The following is a 17,972-nucleotide window of genomic DNA, read 5'->3' as shown; positions in this document are numbered from 1 at the left end:
TATTTTGCTTCTTGAGTGTTTAGGGCCACCTCCTCTTAATAAAAAGAAAAAAAGCAAAACTCCTGTTGTCTTTGAAGAGATGAGACACGAGCCTTCCCAGTCTTCACCATCTTTCTTGACACTATTAAGTAGTCCTCGAGGCAAAACCTGCATCTCCCAGAAATGCGGGGAGGAAAGAAGAAGCAGAGCAAGTCCCCTGTGCTGTGCACCATCCCACACTACAGCCCCTTCCATCCCCAAAGGAAAAAATTATCATTGCATGGCGGACTCCTTAAATCACTAGATTTTAATAGCCATATAAACCCTCTGCATACAGCAATCTGTGGCATACGAGAAACCATATAGATACCTAACAACTTCTTCTGGCTTTTACCACATAAAACTATCAGCAATTTATTTTTTTTAGTCAACTCCTGTAGTAGAAACAATAACCAAGCCATTAACAGCAAATTTCTAATTTTCTAAAAGAACAATGTTTCTTCTCTCGAAAAGAGCAGAGAAGCTGACGGGGAGTTTCAGATATATGTGCAGATTGGGGTACCTCAGAAAGACAGCAAGAAGATGGCTGTCAGCCCTGCAAGCGTGCGTACCTGGTCTGCAGGAGGGCTCTAGCAGCACCCGGTGTCAACCCCCGAGGAGGGCTGGGGGTGACTGAGGGGTGACGGCTGCCTGCTGCTTTGCCTTCGAGAGAACCACGCACCGCCTTGCCCTCCAGCAGCCATTCGTCCTGCTGAGACCAGGACCAGCCCTCTCGCCCTGGGACACGTGGCGAGGGACTGCACCCAGGGAGGTGCAGGATCTGCCCCCATACATCACCTTGCAGGCTGCAAAGCGTAGCTTGTCTGCATTGCCCATTTCTATCTATAATTTCACTCAGTCAGGAGCTATAAACCATCAAGAGGGCGCACAAGCACACTGTATGTTTCCACGCCACCACTCAGCGCCTCGCAGGCGAGCTGTCCCCCTCCTCGACGCCCAGCGAGCTCAGGAGCCCGCACCCCCGTGCTATTCGCATACACAGCCCACTCCCACCCCTCCTCACGTCTGGTTTCGGTGACATCGGCATTCACAGAATTCATGGAATTCAATAAGAAAATTGTTATTTACATCAATGAGTTCAGCAGCACGACGTGATAGAAGAGCTGAGACAAGAGTTTGCCCGAGTTTGCTGACTCGCACCCTGCCCACGGGCTTATTGCTGACTCGGGCTCAGGGACTGAATCACTCTGGGAGTTTTCCATCCCTCCAGTTCGCACAACGGTGGCAAAGCTGCTGTCTGCACCCCGAGTTTTCACTTGCTATGTTCACCCTCAGGGGGAACCATCCCCTGGGCGAGGCGGGCTGCGCATGGGCGCTGTACCCTGGGCAATGTTAAGGCATTACATATACGCAAGAGCTGTTCGGGGATTTAAAAAAACCCACTCAAAGTGTAAACATTTTTGCACATACAGTCATTGGACTTCCACGCATGAAGTTTTCTGTTGTTTTCTGCATAAATCATGAGTTAAGGAGCTACACAAAGAGCACTCGAGCAGACGCCTGGAGCACTGGGGTTCTCTTACAGCACGGCAGCATGCAACGTGACGGACTCTAAGTAGTAGAAATATTGTAAGTCTCAGTCCAGGACGCTTCCTCCTTCCTACGTTTCTTATATAGTTTAGGTAAATGTCATTAACAACTACGTGCCGGTAACTCGGGTAAGATGGGCGGCTGCATAAGAGCTTCAGCACGCTGCATGGCTAGCGCTTGGTGATTTCGGCTCGTTCCTACTTTACCTCTAAGTAGAAAAGGGAGAGATTCTGCTTCCGTTCCTGTATCTATGGAGGTTGCTCAATGACCCCTAGGTCGCTTTGCCGGTGGTGCTATAGGTTTAGGTATCAGTCATTCCGCCTTCCTCAGGGACTTTGGCACATTCACCCCGCCGATTCATACAAGATCCCTGAGAACTTATCAAAGCTGCAGTACTTTACAATTTAAAAGACCTGGCGTGGGCATTCGGCTCCCTGCCACGCTCACGCCTGCTTCTTGTTGTTGTCCATGCTGTGCAGTAGTGCCAGGAACTCCAGGATGAGGTTGGCTGTCTTGCGGGGCCGCTCCACCACCACCGAGTGCCCGCAGTTCTCCAGGATGTACATGTGGCAGTCTGGGATAGCGCTCGCTAAAACACTGGCTCCAGAAACATCCAGGACCTGGATGGCAGGGGAAAAAATAGTCACTCCCACGGGCAGAGCTAGGTTTTGCTGGCCACCGTAGAAACCCCACTGGAGCTGCCTTCGCAAGTCCAAGTGAGATGCTGAGCAGGGATGCGGACATGGTCCTTGTGATGGCAGCCCCATCACGTGGTACCCACGTCTGGGGACAGGGCAGGGAGGCTGCACGGTGCCAGTCTCAGTATGCTGCAGGGAACTCTCTTAGATGCTTTTTGGCTGCCAGCTCAGTGCAAAGGGGACATTGCAAGCAAACGCTTGCACCTTTGCATTTGCACAGCCCTTCGCATGCCTGCAGCTTGCCTCCTTCCTCCTGCCACCCCCGCTCCTCCCTCCATAACCATCCCTACACAGAAACATGGAACAAGAGATGGAAGCCCCATGCCTCTGCCTCGCCGCCTGCCCACAGACAGCACATTTCTCCCCAGTTGCCAGGACAACTCTCTTTGCTGGCACTTTATTCCTCTTCCCAGCCCACGCCTGCTGCGGCGCTGGCACCTGCCCCCCCCCAACCCCCTTGCCCTCCCCAGCCCAGCTCTGCCCTCTCCTCCCTCTGGCCCTGCGCTGGCTGGCAGCTTTCCACCCATCACGCCGCCAAGCCCCCGTGTCCAAACCCACCGGGGATGGGGACACACGTGTGCCAGCTCGCTGCAGAGCAGTGCACAGCTCGGCAGCACAGCCCGTGCCGTGCTCCTGCGGGTGGACACGGGCAGAGATGGAGGCACGGTCCCACGGGGGAGGTGGAGGGGGCCGTGTACCTGGTCCTGCTTTCCCCAGATGACCTGCGTTGGTGCTTTGATCTTGCTCATGTTCTCGTGGAGAGAGTGCCTGGACTTTTCACCCGCGATTTCTAAAAACACTAGTGGGGGCAAGAAGAGAGTCAGTCCTATGCAAGAGGGATGCTTTGCCTTCTCTTCTCACAGAGGTCCCTGCGGGCCAGCCCTGCCAGCATCCCCTCGGTGGGAAACCCCAGGCAGGGGTGATAGGGAGAGACCCGATGGGCTGTCCTTGCACTGCCACCAAGCCCCGCTACAGAGAGATCCTCCTCCAAGCCTGTCTCCTCATAGGTATTACTATAACTTAATATTACTAAACATACTAATTAACCCAGCTGGGAGGGTGAGGGCGAAGCAGCAACCCCACCGCCCACGGGGGTGGCAGTGGATTGCTACCAGCGACCAAGGTGCATCCCCAAATCTCTTAATCACGTTGCCCCCTCCCACCCTCAAGCAAGGCAGCAGGGGGGTGCTGGGGTCAGGCGGCGTGCAGGGGACACGGGGGCTGAGGACAGCCTGTCCCCATGCCCCAGTGGTCTGCCTGGAAAGCCTGGCGAGAGGGGCTGCCGCCGCACACTTACGTTTCCGGTAAAAATCATTGTGTGGGATGCGAACGTCAACAAGGCCCTGGAGGATCTGCAGGGAGAGCAGAGGAGAGCTGCTGGGGGGGGGATCCGTGCCCCACACAGGGCTGAGCGTGCCGGAGATCACCCTGTGCGCGGCAGGGGGCCGGGAGCATGCCCCCGCCACCCCAACATGCCCTGCGCAGCCTGGCCCCGGCGTGAGCTCCTTCCTAAGCACGTCTGGCTGTTGCAACCGTGCTTAAGTAACATGTATTTCAGCAACAAGTGGTTTTGTCTTTTATGATGCAAACCCGAATTTCTCCCCCAGGCCAGCTATCCACGGCCTGCTGCCGCCTCAGCCATGACTGTGCTTTTCTTCTTTCTTTTATTCTTTTGCCAACAAAAAAAAGGTCTTGGCGTTACCTTACATTTTTTTCTTACTCTACAATCTACTCATCTCAGACTTCCTAAGGAAAACCAGCTTAATGGCGAGCCCCTTGCCAAGTTCCTCTCGCCTGACAATGAGGTGATTAACATTTCCATCGCTTTTGCTTAAATAGCAACAAACAATCCCCCTCCAGGCCGGACAACAGCCGCCTTAGTTTTTTAATGCTTCCTGCCAGCCATATTTACTAAAAAACTGTTTGACACGCCAGCCTGCTGCCAAAGACCTCATGGGAGGAGGAATTTCAGTGGGCGCTGCCGGAGGGAGCTGGGAAAAGTGGGTTTGAAGGGAAAGTGCTGGAAAGGTGCTGGGAGCAGGGCCGGGGGTGTCCCGCCTGGGTGATGGGGGGATGGCAGCACTGCCTCCGCTCCTGGCATTGCCTCGGCTGCCGCCACGCAGGCTTGGGGAGAAGCAAACCTGCCCCCCCCATCTGTGCCCCCCTTTCCTGGGTGCCGCAGCCAGCCCAGGCTCCTCACCTGCTGTGGCACCTTGAAGCGAACGTAGGAGCAAAGCTTCAGCATATCTGCCATCTCCTCGGGAGTCGAGGGAATTAAAGGGATCCTGTCGATGCGTTCAGACTCTTGCAGCTCCCGGAGCTGCTTAATGAACTTGCTGTCGGTGGTACTCGGCAGGCCTGGGTCGAACGAGAAGGGGGGCACAAGCTAAAACCTGGATGAGACCTCAACAGGCCTAGTGACAGAGCATTGCTGTATTGACCTCCATCATCCCTGCCTCTGGCCTGCTGCTTGCTCAATCATTAAAAAAAAAAAAAAAGCAGAGGGGGAGAATAAAATCTGTACATACAGCAGCCTTAATATGTACCCAGAGATACCCCAGCCTCCTCCTGCTCCAGGGCTTGACACCACCGAGCCCCGTGGGCTGACGCAACACGAGGTGTGTTCCCTGTAGACAGGCATGAATGCTTCGGCAAAAGCTATAGTGTTTATTTTTATGTGGACAGCGGATGCAAATATTAGTGCCCGTGCCCAGCCTGCCACAGAAGAGGGTTGGACAGAAAGTTTCAGAAGCTCCATGCGCATGCACCACTACGGGGAAAAATCCCCCAGCGGCTTAACCCCAAACCTCTCTGCAGCCGCCACACAGAGGTTTCACATCCAGAAACACCCGGAGAGTCAGCCGACACCTCTCCCAGAGAGGAGGGGGAATTTTGCCGCCCCCAGAACCTGGTAGCTAGGTAACAGTCGCTTTGCTTCATTACTTATTGCTTATCTGGGAGCCAATTTCCTTGCGTGGGAGGGGGAAGGAGCTGCTATAACAACCGGGATGCAGCAAAGCCCTCCCCGGCAGAGAAGCTCCCTGCCAAACCCCCGTGCCTCCTGTCGCATGTCATGCCCAGGCTCCACCGAGCCCCCCAGCCAAGGGCACAATGGAGATGGAGGGGTGCTGCATGGGCACAGAGACACCCTGTTGACCTGCACCCATCCCCGAAGCGCTCTTCCTGCTTGGAGCACCCAAACAGGGGAGCACCTAAACGTGGGAGGACGGAGCTCTCCAGCTCCCGAAGCCCCAGCCCTCCGGCACACTGGGGGTCTCAAGCAGCCAGGCTGGGGAGGCTTTTCCCATTGCTGCCTGGGTTGCACCTCCAGAACCGAGAGGCTACAGATGTGCCACATAAAACAGCTGCCACCCCAAGGGGAAACGCATTTTCTTCCAGAGCAGGACTTGTCCCATTTGCCCTAGTCCCAGCTCTAACCACAGCATAGCGTGGCAAACTCCAAAGCCTTGGAGAAGAGCAGTCAGGACAAGGCTGTGATTTCCTTCCATGCCCTGCCAGAGATTTTCAGACTGTACATACAAATGATTTCAAAATGCTTTGCACTAAAAGCCTATTTTGCTCCCAGCGCTGCTCTGGGCTTTTGCACCAGCTCCTGCTTGCCCTCTCCCCATCTCGCGTCCCCTGCATTGCCCACCTGCAGGACAGATGAGGGTCAGGCTGCAAATGTCTTCTGGGTACTGGGCAGCATAGACGCCGGCAACGTTTCCCCCCATGGAAGTGCCAACCAGATGAAACGGCTTTCTGTTCAGCTTGATGCACTCCACGAACTGGCAGGGGAGCAGAAGGAGCGTTGTTAGGGGAGAGGAAGCAACCGCATGGGGTCATTAGAGAAATTCAACAGAAAAGCTTGAGGTTGGTGGCTCTGGCTGCCTGGGAAGGGAGGGAGCGGGGCTGCATGAGGCAGGGCCCATGGGGCTTAGCATCCCTCATGTCCCTGCATCCCTCTGCAGAGGCGATGCAATACTGGGGCATTACCTGGTGTATTCTCTTAGCTTGCCCACTAATGGAGTAATCGTCCAAGGCTGAGCGGGTCGTGCCCTCGTGCCCGGGCATGTCAACACACACCAAGTGCAGGTTCTTTGGCAGGAACTGCAGAAACAAACCAGGGGCGGTTATGGCGCAGGGGAACTGCCCAGGGATGGAAACTGGTGACCACAGGTGGGAGCAGGGAGGTCGCTCTCCTCCCAGCAGCCCTGGTTACTCGTGCACCAGAATAAGTCAGCTCATGTACCAAGGATGTCATGATGAGAAACCATGGCCAAGACTCGCTTCTCATGGAGGAGGCAGGTACGTACTGCTCTTCCCCTGCAGCTCTGCATGTCATAGGGATGAAAAGGATCCAACAAGCAACAAGCACAGAGCTAAGGAGGGTTTTTCTAGCATGTTACAGCAATCATCACATCCCATGCATGCAACCGTTGGGTCCCCACACCACCCTCAAGCCCAGGACCATCGATTCTCACTAAGTAGCAACATGATAGAAATGGAGTCCCACCTTGACTATTGACAGCCACATGTCTTTGTGAGCTGAGAACCCATGTAACATCAGGATGGATGGTCGGTATCCAGGTCTCCCTCTATAGGAATAACAAAACTGATAGTCATCGTAGTTGGCATATCTAACCTGCATACCCAAGGCTCGGCGCCAGTACCTGGAAAGAAGGAGAAAACAACACCAGTGAGCGAGGCAAGACCAGGGCCCAGTGGCAATATAGGCCAGGTGACAGGTCCAAACTGAGCTGCAGATTCGCTAGTTTGGTAAGGCCAGTTAGGTTGGGCTCACACCGGTGCCATCATGGCACTAACTGGGACTAATTCTGAGCATCTGGTCCCTGGACCAGACCCTGTGCTTACATGTGATCCCTTACATGTGTAGTACTGGCAGCTGGCTATTCATGGCTGCACTGCAGATGACTTGTGGAGACACTCTATTTGTTAAAAACTTCAAAAAAGACCACAAATAACTAATCTGGCAATGGAAATGGGCCAAAATAACAACTCTAAAACTGAAAACACCCCAATGTTGGTATGAGGAGAGAGGCTCAAGAGAGAAAGGTAGAACACATTGCAAGGCAGCATGCAGGACAGGCAGGCCTTGTTCCAGGTGGGTAAGGTGGATCTGTCAGGGGTTTATTTGGGCACAGCCTTGCAGCCCTGCAGCCATGGGATAACATCACCCCACAGACAAGCATACCAATCCCAGCCAAAACACCTGCATCACCAGGAGCACCACAGAAACCCGGTTCCCATATGCCAATTAGACAATCTTTAAAAATGTGTTTACACACACACGAAGGACTGGAGAGTACCGTCCTTACACAGGGTCAAACACCCCAGAAGACACCGGGCTAACCCCAAGGAAACCTAGGTTATTCCTCCAAAAGCAAGAAAACAGACAGCTGCTGCCAGTGCACGCTTGCAGCCTGCTCAAAGAGGATGCAGTGAAACTGCCAGCCAGAGGGGACCTGGGCAGAGATTATCAGTGACACTTTGGACACATGATGTGTACGTGCAGTCCAAGGTGGAGGAGCAGGCATGCTTTCTCTGCATTTCCCCTATGATCAGATGTAACCCTTGTCAGGACAACTACCGGGCTACTCCTGATGGCCAAGATACTGGCAAATACTTTTATACATGATATCAGAATTTATTTGAGACAAAAAAGCAGGTCACCAACACTGCTGGGCTGTCCTAGCTCTCTGCCCACTCAAAGCTTATGCATAGTGCAATCCTCTTTTAGCATAATCCCTTTTTGGAGGGAGTTAGTGGGACTTAAGCAGCATCTCGGTTCTATGCTGGTCCTACAAGGAGAGGTGAATTTCTCCCTGAATAAGTGTCTTAAGAGTCCTCGCCTCAGAGGCACCAGTGTAAACTACCGATGGGAAAGATGATAATATTTTTAGCAACTGATCCTGATGGATCAATTCAGCAGAAGGCAAAATAATCTGTGCAAAGCTGAACTGATCCCTCGCAAGGTGCTAACACGCTTAGCAGCAGCAGCTAAACTGATTAACCCCTGGCAGCAGAGCAGGCAGAGCAGGTAGGCTCTGCGGCCGGGGTCAGTGGGGCAGCCCCAGATGTCACGCCTGGCAGGAAGGCACATTAACTGCAGGGGAGGGAGCAAGGCCATCAGTGACGGGGCTCCTGCATGACCCTTGGCCGCGCTGGCTGAGGACACGCAGACCAGCAGTGAGGGGGGCAGTGAGTGGTGGGAGAAGGGAGAAGCGTCCCTGGGGACCTCCTGGGGACTTCCTAGGAGCTGTGCCACAAAGCTGGAGCCGCATTGGGCTGAAAGCAGGGGGCAGCATGGCATGCTGCCTGCCCACTCTCCTGCCTCTGCTGATGGGGAAACAACAATTTCGCCGCAAAAAAAGCCAACTCGGAAAGAAGCAAATAGGAAAGGAAGAGTAAAGGGCAAACCCGCTCTTCTCGCCCGCTGTCCCTAAGAAACGAGGTGCCCATGAAACACAGAGCATTGCAGTCACTCCTGCAAGATGCCAATGCTACCAGAAACACTGAGAGAGAGATGAGGGCACTCACCCTTCAAAAGAAAACAGCCCTGCTGATCTCTGCTCACATGCTCCGTCCCTCAGCTGAACACAGACCGACCTACCCACGGTGCATTTTCACTCAGCCCCTAATTTACAACCCCGAAGGACAAGGAGGCAGGGTCTTCTCTACCTCCCGCTCAACCTGGCTCCTCAAAGCTCCCCGGCATCAGCCCCTTCTGCCTCCTTTGTCCTGTCCTGCTACCCCTGCCCACATCCCTCTGAAGGCTTCACCCTGATCACACTCACTCTGCTCTGGCATGGCAGCATTTCTCCGCTGATCCTCCTCTGAACCTGAGCCCATCAGGGTCCTCCCTGGCTTCCACCAGCCGCTCGTATGTCCAAAGGAAAAAAAACCCCTTTGACTGACAAACCCGGTACTGACTGGACCTGTCCCCGGGCACCAGCCCTGACATCCCCAGGGCAGGAGGCTGTCATACCGCCTGCTGTCCTTTGCAGAGCGACGTTTGGCCTTGCAGGTCCCCAGGCGATGCACAATGGGAATAAATTCTCTCCCGTGCCGATCCAGTCACTGGGGTTTTCATCCCATCCCCCCTCCTCTCTGTCAGTCCCCGGATGCTGTGATTAAAAGGTTGCTAATAAATGTGCCGTTAGAAAAACAGGCTTCATCACGCTGCTGCGTCTGAGTGCTGGGGTGGGTTAACGTCCTTCTCTCACAGGAGGTCACTTTGATTTGGAAACACCCCGTGAGCAAAACTGCAGGAGCCACCATCTGCCAGCAGCACGTGAGGGCAGCCTGCCGCGCTGCCTGCTGCTGCCCGCGCAGGGTGATGAGACGCTGCCCCGACTTCTGAAGGGAGCGTTATTCCAGCTTTCCTCTGCAACAAACCCAGACAGGAAAGCCGCCAGTGTGCTTATCACTATTTCCAGGGACAGACAAGGACTGAGGAATGTAGTGCCTGCCTGCTGTTAATCGGAAAGGACAAGATGCAAGGGGGTAAGGAAAAGCATCACTCCATCTTCTCTGATGCTCCAATCCAGAAGAGAGGGAGAGAATGAGAAAAGCCTCGTCTGTAACTACTAGCGAGAGAAAAGTCCCTGTCTGCTGAGCAGGCTGGTAACCAGGAGGGAGCACATGAGCCCGGGGAGCCGTGGCAGAGCTGAGGACACCCACATCGACAGCTGCATTGAGGAGGCAGGAGGTCACCAGCCTGCTGGGGCTGCCAGCCTGGGGGATGGGCAGCAACGGCGATGCTTTTCCCAGCTGCAGTCCCGTCCTTGGGGGAAACAACCCAGAAAGGTTCGGAGATGTCCCGCAGCCCAGCTGAGGCTGCCCCAACAGACATAAGCCTCAGCAGCCAAAAAGCAATAAGAATATGCCATTTTCTTCTTCCAGAGATGCTTAAACATACACACAGCTGGTATGCCCCTGGAAAACCCCACCTTACCTGCTCCTATCGCCATCACGGGCAGGAACACCCACCTCTGTCCGCATCGTCTTGCTGCCCACCAGCTCTTTGTGCACCTGTGTGTGTGCGAGGGTGCAGGGACCTGCTAGGCACCAGCAGTGATTCCACCCCTGCGCTAAAATGAGAGCAGCCGGGCTAATGAACTCACCAGTAGTAGATGCGGATGAGCGCTGAGGGCCAGAGGAGGAAGGAGGCCACAAAGGCCAGGATGGGGATGGCCAGGGTGCCGCCGGCGATGACAAACATGTTCAGCACATCCAGGTCCATGCTGCTGTTCACTGCCCGGCCTCACCTGCCCACATTTAGGGAAGGATCAGAGGTTAAACACCAGAAACGATGACAAGTGGATGCTAAATGACATCTCTGCTGCCAGGGAAAGAGGAAAGCAGCTCTGCGAGAGGCAAAGGATACTGCTCAGGAGCACAGGAAAGTCTCTTTCAGTTTTAAAACTAGATTATTTCTTCTGGCTCCTTAATGGATCTAATTATGATGTTATCCTCTCAGGAGAGCACATCTCAAATGGGCAATGAGCCTCCTAACAGGCACGGACCACGTCCTGAGCAATGGGGTGCGACGTGGCCCTTGGGACACTTTGCAGACAGGGGAAGCACAGCCCTCCCCGCGATGGGTGCAGGCAGCCTTTCCCCCCTGATGGGTGCAGGCAGGGCTGCCTTAACACAGGCTCCACGTTGCTTTTCAGAGGCGGGCGTCCAGCTTCAGCTCCCCTCCCGCTGCCCGATCCCAAAATCCCCAGCACACAACCACTGACCTAGAATTGATGGCTTGAGCCCGGCTCTCATTACTGCTCCGCACAGGCACCAACTAATCAAGGGAGCAGAGCCTATTAATGGGCTTGGGAACTGAAGGAAACAACCTGGCAGGGTGCTCTCTGGCGACCAGCCCTTATCTGAGACAAATTCATCCCTGTCCCCACATCCTTGCTCCTGCCCTGCGGGCATTTTGCACTGGCTGTCGATCACAAGTCCCATCCTGGCTCCCGAGCACCCTTCGGACAAATCTCAGGGGCAGCAGGTGGAGGACACAGGGGGCAAGGGCGAGCTTTCACGCAATGCCATACTTGTCCCTGAACTCACCCCACCACAGGCAGCCAGGATATATTTTTCTCATTAAGAGATTAAACCCCGTCGCACACACATCTCCTCTAATTCCCGCTGCTAACCAACTTATGTCTTGCCCTTTCCTTAGCGCTAGCTCTTTTGTCACACATTTCTAAAATGAGATGTTTCCAGTGCCTGCTCTCCCCCCATCATCACCACCACATTTCTCCGTGCCAGGACAGGCAGATTTATTTCTGTTTCCTGCAAGACTCACGGCAGTATGTGGTGTGTTGTATGTTATGCTGTGAAACAGGAACTGAATCGCCACAGTCACATCCTCTCCCCCTCCAACGCCGTCACACTGGATCACATCAAACGCCCACATTACACATGACCAAGAAAAATGGTTTACAGAACCTCTGAAGCAACAGCCAGGTTTGCTCTCTTGCCCCAGGGAAAATAGGAATAACTGAAATTTGAGGAATACTGTAAATATTTCCACCAGGCACTTCCTTAACAAAGCTAAACCTCATTTCCTTCTTCAAGCCTCAACACGCCATTACTCGTTTAATTAACATGTTGTAGAAAGATCTTTGATCTCTGCACAGCTTGTTCATAGATAAACACTTTGTGCAACAGATAAACCGTGTACGTGAGAGCAGGGCTGCACGGGAGCCCACCTGAGAGCACTTGCTGCCTTTCTCTATGTCACTAAAACAGAGAAGAAATTAAGCACAGAAAATTGCCATCATCCCCATCGGCAACCCGTAACAAGAGGAGGCTGCAGCTAGGAGAAAGCACGGGAAAAGCGCGTGGTGGTGGGAGCCCCTGCGCTCCCCGGCGTGGGGTCACTGCCTCTGCCACCTCCGCTGCTCTTGCAAAGCAAAACAAGAAGGAGAAAGCCTTTAAAAAGCACAGCTTACTTTGCAGAGATCCCCTCCTCCTCTCGGCACAGGTTCTGCTCTCTGTGGGTAGCGGCGGTGTCTGAAAACGCTGTTGGAAGAGGAAAAAAAAAGGTTAAAATCATACTCCTCCTTTTTTTCCCTCCTTTCAGACTTGGTAGCCAGGCAAGACAGCGAGTTTGGGGTATTTAAGCCACCAGCTTCCCTTCAAGATGCCTCATTTTTGCCTTCTGACCAACCTTTCCCCTGTTTATGTAAATACGGTCTTTTGTACAATAAAGCCAAACAAGGGCACTTGTTCCAAGGAGGAACAAAGTGCAAGCTGCCATCGGAGATGAAGTGAAAGCCAGCGCGGCGCTGCGGGGAGAGCTGACGCCAGCAGCCCCCAACACGGCAGGGCTGTGCGGCACCCAGAGAAACAGGGCTCATGGTTGCGCTTTGGGTGATTACAGCTATTAGAACAAAGCCAGCTAAGCTGCTTCCCATCCCCTTCCTCTTTGTCTTAAATGTAATTTTCCAAGAGCTCTCGGTGCCCTCCCCGAGCCTTCCCTGTGCGAGTCAGGCTGAAGCGTAGCACAGCCGCAGGAAATTACTGGAGAGGCAGGAAAACGCTGACCTGAACTTGCCGGCAGCTTTTGGCCACGGAAATTCAAGCTGGAGGTGCAGCAGGAACAGCGGAGCCATGCCGCATGAGCACCCGGGGCTGCTTTGAGCCAGAAAATCCCCGAGAGAGCCCCCCTGCTGTGGCTGCGGGGCCAGGGGTGCCCCAGGGGGCTCCCAGCCCCATTGTGACTGGAGCGTTTGGGCAGGGCCATGGCAGCTACCACTCACCGTGTGAGCCCCGGCGCCCAATGCCAGCCATACACACACAGCAAGCTCCGCTCGGGGCCCCTGCCAGACATGGGTGCCTAGCGGGCGAGGATGCTCAGGGAGCCCCGCAGCGTGGCCAAGCCTCCTTCTCCATGGGCAGAGCATCGCCACCAATTTCTATGGTTACCCCTGATGGAGGCAGCAGGAAGGGAAACACTAGCAGGCTCAGCTCCATGGTTGCACCCTGGCCCCCAGCACCCCCAGCCCCATAAAACCACCCCTGCACCCAACAGTGCTGCAGGGACACTGGCTCCCCAAAGCCACGTGGGAGCACCTGTGGTGTCAACCCCCTGTGATGGTGCTTTGCCCAGGGGACATGCACCCTCCCTGCCGCACCAGCACTGGGGATGGGAGCAGGCAGCATCGCCCCAGACCCTGGCACAGTCCTTTGTTACCAACTAGAGAGAGACATCATGGGCTTAAAAATAAAAACAAGCTCCGTGGTAACAGCTGTAAGACTTCAGACAACAGCTCATCCATCACTTTGATGCACCCTGCGACCAAGAGTCACAGCCAACGGCCCCAAGCATTGCTACTGCCTTCCTGGAAGGATCTCCAAGCACCTCATTAATTTACTTGCAAGCATCAGTTAGGCAAGTCTGATAAATGCCGTGTGATGACAGTGGCGATAAGGCTGAGTGGGCTGCGCACCCAGCAGGGCACGGGATGCCAAACCAGGAGCACCAGTTCCCATGCTGGCAGCCAAGCCGCAGGCACTAACCACCATGCGTCCCGCATGGGAGGACCACCCCCAGACAAGCCACCCCAGGTAACAGGATGGATGGACCAAGGACAGATGCTAAGGGGAGGCTCCACATCTCCACTTGTCCCCTACTTCCTCCCCTGCATCAAATTCAAGCAGGTGCCTCATCACCTGCGAACAGAGGGGCCAAGAGGTGGGAGGCGGCTGCGGGTTGCTACGGAGGACAGCATGTTGATGACAGTCCCCACGGCCACCCTACAAAGGGACAATAAATTACTGTGAGCAAGGTTTGAATCCGCATTGGTATTTTTTCTCTTTCAAGTTCGTTGGGTCACACCAAGGAGGCTGGAGAAGACCCAACAGTGCAACTCAGGTGTATATATTGATTTTTTCCAAGCCCCATGTAAGATGCAGCAGCACACCCCAGTGTGAGGCATCAAAAAACTGCATTTAGTTCAAAAAAAAAAAGGCAATCCCAGAAATGTGAAAGCAGCTGGGTTTGTTACCCAGGGAGACCTGGAGACTCTTCACCAGGATCAGCATCTCTCACAGAGCAGGTCTCAGAGCCAACCTCTCTGACGGGGCAAGAGCTGGCAAGGGGTACCTGGAGGGGGCACACTGGGGGGCTGCGGCACAAAATCTTTCTCAAGGCAGAGGGACTCGGCTGGGAAGGGCAGAGCGGCAGCTAACGCGCTGGGCAGCCCCATGCAAGGCCAGGGAGGGTTTTCACAATGCAGGAATCATCACTGACCAGACGTGCCAAAATTCAACCACAAAGGTTGTATCGGGCTGTGCTCATCAGGACTGGGCTGCAAAACCAGGGCTGCTGCCTGTGCTCGGCATTTCACTTCCCGCTCCCTGCTCCCAGAGCAGCCCATGTCTGACCGACAATAGATCTAAAAACTCTGAATAACTGAAAGCTAAGCAGCACATTTAGGCATACTTTTTTTTTTAAGAACTGAAGAAGAAGAAACATCGACCAATTTTAAGATCCTGCTGCAGAAACAGGGGGCTTTGACGGGCCTCAGCAGCTGAGATGGGGTCCCCAGAAACCCTGACTCACACCACTGACTGTGTAAGAAAAAAACCCCAAAACATGCAAGTAAGCCATTTCCCTTGGAAACCACCTCCCCCTTGGCATCCTCAACAGCCAGAAAAATAATATTGACCATAAACGACGACATAACTAGTATTACGACTCCTCAGTGGTATATTTTGCAGCATGACCTTTTAGATGCCAGTCACAGTGAAATTATAATTTAAGATCTATTAATATTTGAAAGATCTCTGTCCATCAGCCAGCCAGCTCTCGGTCTTAATCCAGCCTCCGGAGAGCCGGGAGTAGGAAATGTGCCCTTTCACCTTCATTTATTTATAGATGGCAGAAATGAGATCATTATTTCTGCAGCGCCGTTTCACGGAACATGCCTCTCTGACCTGTTTGTATCTGTGCAACACGGCTCTTGAACGTGAGCCAGAGAGTCTGGGCTGGCCCCCAACCCCGCTGCTGCACCCCAAGCTGGGAACACGCTGGGGCGAGCCGTCAGCGTCACCGCCAGCCAGCCTGGGGACAAGGCGACTGAAAAGCACAACTGGAGCAGGCTGTGCTGCCAGCCAGCCGCTGGTTTAGAAATTCATAACGTGCCCGTCCTCCTTCCGGACCCCATCGCCATCCCCATCCTGCCGCGCACACACGCAGCGGAGGATGCACGGCACATCTGGTGTCACGAGTGCACCCGGACTCAGCCCTCTCCAGGGTGGGGGGTAAGAAAGAGGTGGGGAGGGATGGAATAGGGGTACTGGGGGTCACCTCCAGGTCCCTTCTCCCAGCACACAGCCCCCCTCCGAAAGCATCCTCCTCCAGCAAAATGACGGTATCCTCCAAATAGCAGCGGCCGAGATGCAACGCTGCTCTCCTCCCCTTTGTGCCCCATTTTCTGATTATTTGGGGGGGGGGGGGGGGGATTTTAAGGCAAATTAATTAAATCTTAAAATATATATTTTAAATTATTTCTTGCATTTTGGCTTTGCTCCCGATCTCCTGCCCACTCTCCCTCCCCACCCCCAGCGATGCCAGGGTTGGGACCGGGGGGGGGGGAACCGGGGAGGGGGGGCCCCGGACGCCGGGACGGCGTCCGGGGCCCCCCCTCCCCGGTTCCCCCCCCGTTCCCCCGCCCCATCCCGGCATTGCTACCGTCAGCCCCGTATCACACACACACACCGCCGCCTCTCACCGTGCCGATCCGAGCCGTGCCGGGCCGTAATGGCAGCGACTGAGAGGCGAAACGCGGCGGCTCCGTTGCGCCCTCCCTCCGCGCCGGTACCGGGGCGGCTCCGCCGGGGCGCAGCGGAGCGCGGCGGCGGCGAGGCGGGGATGCGGCGCGGCTGTGCGCGGTGCGGGGCGGGAGGGGATGCGAAAAGGGGGGATGTAGAGGGGGTACAACTGGGTGGAAAGGGGGATGCAATAGGGGTGGTGGTGGGGGTGAAATGGGGGTGCAAGGGGGGGGTGCAATAGGGCTGCAGCGGGGGTGCAAGGGGGGTAAAACGGGGGTACAAAGGGGCTACAAGGCGGTTACAATGGGGGGATGTAATGGGGCTTCAGTGGAGGTGCAAAGGGCGGATGCAGCAGGGCTGCAGCAGGGATGCAAGGGGGGACATAATGGGGCTTCCATGGGGGCACGAGGGGGGGTACAACAGGGGTGGAAGGGGGGCTGCAATGGGGGATGCAATAGGGCCGCAGCAAGGGTGCAAGGGGGATATAACAGGGGTGCAAGGGGGGGGGGACATAATGGGGCTTTCATGAGGGTACAAGGGGGGGGAAGGGGGGCTGCAGTGGGGTGCAAGGGGGATACAATGCGAAGGGGCTGCAAGGCGGCTACAATGGGGAGATGTAATGGGACTTCAGTGGGGGTGCAAGGGGGGATGCAATGGAGCTGCAACAGGGATGCAAGGGGGGACATAATGGGGCTTCCATGGGGGTACAAGGGAGGGTACAACAGGGGTGCAAGGGGGGGGGGATACAGTGGAGCGGCAACAGGGGGATGTGATGGGACTTCAGTGGTGGTGCAAGGGAGGGATGCAATAGGGCTGCAGCAGGGGTGCAAGGGGGGTGTAACAGGGTTGTAATTGCGGGACACAATGGGGTTTCCACGGTTGCAAGGTGGACACAGTGGCACTGCAGCGGGGGTGTGCAAGTGGGATACAACAGGGGTGCAAGAGGGGATGCAACAGGAGGGCAGTGGGAGATGCAAAGAAGCTGCAAGGGGTTTGATACAACAGGTTGCAAAAGGGATGCAAGGAGGCTGCAATGGGGATACGACGGGGATACGACAGGGATACAACAGGGGTCCAAGGGGGCTGCAATGAGGCTGCAACATGGGTACAACGGGGATAAAACAGGGGTGCAAGAGGAATGCAAGGCAGCTGTATAGGGATACAGTGGGGATGCAAGAGGCAATGAAACACGGCTGCAACAAGGATGCGATGCAGTAGTTCAAGAGGCAATGCAACAGGGAGTGCAAGGGGGGGGGGAATATAACAGGGTGCAAGGGGAGACATGACAGCAGTGCAAGGGGGTACAGTGGGGAATGCAGTGCAGCTGCAACAGGGACACAACAGGGATGTAAGGGGATATGCAAAGGAGACACAGCAGGGATACAAGAAGGATGCAATGAGGCTACAGAAGTTGTACAATGGGGTTGCCATGGGGATGCAACAGGGATTAAAAAGGAAATGTGGTATAGCTGCAACAGGGTCACAACAAGGAGATACAAGGGTGGATACAACAGGGGTTACAACAGGGATGTAAAGCGGATGCGATACAACTGCCACAGAGATACAAAGGGGAATGCAGCGCTGCACCGCACACAGAGACTGCACAGCCCCCTTGCACGAGGCCTGAGAGCAAGCCTGGAGGTGGGGGACGTCTGTCCCTTTCCCAGGTCCTGGGACTGGGCTGTGATCAGGGAGCACAGAACTCTGCCACATTTCCCGTGGAAAGGGCACAAAGGTTGAAATCAGAGCATCCCACTGATACTTTTACACCTGAAACAGGATTTTTAAGCCTGCCATTTAGGTTACAAGTCTGTTGCCTGCACTCTCTTCCCAACAGATGACACTGTTTGCTCTCAAGAGCTGCATTTCAACCTGCATTTAAAATCTGCTCTGATTCTT

The 17,972-nt window shown here is 54.8% G+C and overlaps 1 protein-coding gene across 2 annotated transcripts; it reads right to left on the bottom strand.

The window, feature by feature from the left end:
* Positions 1-268: 268 nt before the first annotated feature.
* On the bottom strand, positions 269-16,111 carry ABHD6 (abhydrolase domain containing 6, acylglycerol lipase). Of its 2 annotated transcripts, none has more exons than XM_076346348.1 (10): positions 16,034-16,111; positions 12,248-12,317; positions 10,415-10,558; positions 6,784-6,940; positions 6,264-6,377; positions 5,923-6,055; positions 4,468-4,625; positions 3,565-3,619; positions 2,966-3,066; positions 269-2,189 (listed from the first exon to the last, which is right to left on the bottom strand). In XM_076346348.1, exons 3-10 carry the CDS (start codon positions 10,531-10,533, stop codon positions 2,013-2,015), a joined length of 1,014 nt encoding a protein of 337 aa, XP_076202463.1. In that variant the 5' UTR covers positions 10,534-10,558; positions 12,248-12,317; positions 16,034-16,111; the 3' UTR covers positions 269-2,012. The 2 variants fall into 2 exon arrangements, with proteins under 2 accessions (XP_076202463.1, XP_076202464.1); XM_076346349.1 differs by lacking the exon at positions 16,034-16,111 and adding an exon at positions 13,058-13,104.
* Between the last annotated feature and the right edge of the window lie 1,861 nt (positions 16,112-17,972).

Source organism: Aptenodytes patagonicus, chromosome 8 (assembly GCF_965638725.1).
Source record: "Aptenodytes patagonicus chromosome 8, bAptPat1.pri.cur, whole genome shotgun sequence".
Lineage (NCBI taxonomy): Eukaryota > Metazoa > Chordata > Aves > Sphenisciformes > Spheniscidae > Aptenodytes > Aptenodytes patagonicus.
Note: the sequence above shows the minus strand (reverse complement) of the source record. Positions and strands in the feature narration are given on the sequence as shown.